At 44.0% G+C, this 3,004-nt stretch overlaps 1 protein-coding gene across 1 annotated transcript in view; it reads right to left on the reverse strand.

Annotated features, from left to right (window-relative positions):
* Positions 1-36: 36 nt before the first annotated feature.
* LOC112493984 overlaps positions 37-3,004 on the reverse strand; it is a 3,381-nt gene continuing 413 nt past the window's right edge. The window contains exons 2-4 of the mRNA XM_025082547.1: positions 810-1,615; positions 579-763; positions 37-476 (exon numbers count right to left, since the gene is read on the reverse strand). Of these exons, the coding sequence (XP_024938315.1) occupies positions 37-476; positions 579-763; positions 810-1,615 (1,431 nt within the window). The remainder of the gene's footprint in view (positions 477-578; positions 764-809; positions 1,616-3,004) is intronic.

A 3,004-nucleotide genomic window follows, 5' to 3' on the forward strand; every position in this document is an offset into this window, starting at 1 on the left:
TCAACGTGTCGACGCTGATAATTTCTTCTAGCAAGTCTATGCAGTTCTTCCACCATCGCTAACTTTTTTCCATCCATTCTCCAGTGCATTCAGTCTGGCGTCTAGCTGAGAAATGATCTCAGAGTTGCGAATTGTCAAGTCTTGCGCTGTCTTTATATCTGCTTCTAGACGATTCAAGGCATCCTTCACGGTAGAATCGAGAGCGCGAATCATTAGGTTGTTGTTATCGATTTCATTGCGCATTTCAGCAGTCTTACGAAGTACGGTATCAATTTCCTGCTTTAGCACAGTTTTCATGAGATTCAAAGTAACAGCATCGTTTAGCTCCTCGGGATTGGCAACGTTGCACAGCCTCTTGTTATCTATGTCGTAGTGTCCAGCAGCAGTGAATTTGAATCCAACACCAGGAAGACCACGGCTACTCGTGACCGCGGCCTTGCTACTCAGCTGACGTCCAAACACGTCAACGCTCGTGTCTAAAGTGACGATCATGACCATTTTATCAAATTAATAAATAATACCAGCCTCACGCAACTCTTCGATAATCGATACGATTTCGTTGGAGTGACTGGGATTACCTGCTTCCTGAGACGCAAGGAGCAAACGAAGACGGTCTACTAATTCATTGGGATCGTCCCAGTACACGTAATCCGTTAGTCTGTCCTTAGCAGCGATCATGTACCGTGGTATGATACCTTTGCCCGTTACAAACGACAGTTCAATTAGTTTTGCAATAACATTTTTAAATTTGAAACTCTTGCTCCTACGAATATCACCATCAGGTTTATAGTACTTTTTAGATCATGTACCGTGGTATGATACCTATGCCCGTTACAGAGGACTGTTCAATTAGTTTTGCAATAACATTTTTAAATTTGAAACTCTTGCTCCTACGAATATCACCATCAGGTTTATAGTACTTTTTATATGCATTCGTTGTTATAATAATGTTTTTGTAATTGTTCAAGTCATCTTGGGTTACATGAGTCTCGTTAGGTATCTTCCTGAACAATAGTTCGATCAAACCGTTAGTTTTTGGATAACTGGTATCGCCTATATGGACTTGATCACCCTCAAAACTTATAGGTGAATCTCCAACCATCAACTTCTTCTTGGAAAGTTTACGCACACCATAGGTAGTATCCAATTGTTTATTCTGCCTCGATAGCAGCATATTAAGATACCGTTGCATCGAATCGTTTGGATTAACGGATAAATCCATATCATTCTTGTATCCATCATCGCCATCACCATCATCATCATCATTATCATTATCATCATCTTGAATATCACTGATTTCCCCGATAGTGGAATCATTTTTGAGCGTATTAAAGGATTCATTCGTTGTTTCAAACGTATCATTAATTCCTACATTATGTTTTATTTCATCTTTGATTTCATCTTTAATCTTATCTTTTATAGTATTATGCTCTGTTTGAGATACGTTCACTAGTTTCTGCAGTGGAGTCACTACCGGTTTGAACACCTCACTCATCGCATGCTCGACATTCTCTTTACCCAATTTTATCATTCGATGCTTTCTGCGGATCGAATCGCTAGCTTTAGCGATTTGACGCAAGATGTTTTTCTGCTCTTCAAGTTTTTCACGCTGCATGTTGCGCGATTCTTCGGAAATCCTCGGACCCGGGGCCAAAAGAGGGCCACTTGGTTGTGAACCGTGGAACGGGAATACCGAAAATCGGCGGATAAGGTATCGCGATATTTCTGGGTTGAGTGTGGTGAGAGTGTGTGAGATTTGCAGGACCTGTTGGGCAACATGGCTTTTTCCCGGACGTGATATGGAGAATTGGATCTATCGACGACGTCGGCGCTCCTACGGAAGTCAGAAGATAAAGGAAGGAGACGGCCGACGAGGAGGAAAATTGCCAACCACCACCACCCGAGCGACGAGGAAGAAAGGTACGGTTCACCGGAAGATTCGGTAAGTGCAGTTTAGGCGACCGCCCCGAAGCCATGCAGCTGGGGAGGAAGCGCATCCGCTGGTTCATCTTGGCACGAGGAGTGGGGGGCCGCGGGCCTCGCCACGGTTCCTGGCGGTTGTAGATTCGAACCGACCACCATCAACAGGGATGACCTCGGCGACCGCGTGGTGTATTAGAATTGTATAGAGCCGCGCTCGTATACATCACCCGACTGTACTCGTTTACCTAGGCAAAATAAAGGGCCATGGTTGGAATTAAATCCCACTGCGTTAGTCATTACCAAAGAAGCCGGCTGATTCCTGTAGATACTCGCCGCCCTCACGTTCCCCTCTACCAGGTCGGATTAGGAGCTAGCGGGAAGATCCGGTCGAGAAGACTCCCGGAATTGACATGCCGCGGATTAGAAATTAAAGGCCCGACGAGTCGGGCTGGTGCAAGGATGCACCTGGCGCCCAAGGGATCCACGGAATGCCACGTTGGGGTCGCGGATAGAACGTAGTTCAGGAAATGCGTTACACTACATTATGTTTTATTTCATCTTTGATTTCGTCTTTAATCTTATCTTTTATAGTATTATGCTCTGTTTGAAATACGTTCACTAGTTTCTGCAGTGAAGTCACTCCGGTTTGAACACCTCACTCATCGCATGCTCGACATTCTCTTTACCCAATTTTATCATTCGATGCTTTCTGCGAATCGAATCGCTAGCTTTAGCGATTTGACGCAAGATGTCTTTCTGCTCTTCAAGTTTTTCACGCTGCATGTTGCAATCACTGAATCCAAAATGCTACTGTATCCATTTTTTCGATAATCACTCTTTTATGCTCACGAAGCAATCGAATCCTTTTCTATATCGACCCTCGTTGAGTTCGCTATCCTTGTCTATTACGAGAAACCCACATTTACTCTCGTTCCAGCATGCCGAACATATGTCTCTGAACTGCACGTACGTCATATCAGTGTTTACATGATCATCGTAAACGTGCTTGAGATTCATTTCATCCTGCTTAAAGAGCACAAGCAAATTAGCATTGTTGCGTACGAGATGTTTTGGAATGTGA

The sequence above is a fragment of the Cephus cinctus genome, unplaced genomic scaffold (assembly GCF_000341935.2).
Source record: "Cephus cinctus unplaced genomic scaffold, Ccin1 Ccin1_scaffold0016, whole genome shotgun sequence".
NCBI classification, from domain to species: domain Eukaryota; kingdom Metazoa; phylum Arthropoda; class Insecta; order Hymenoptera; family Cephidae; genus Cephus; species Cephus cinctus.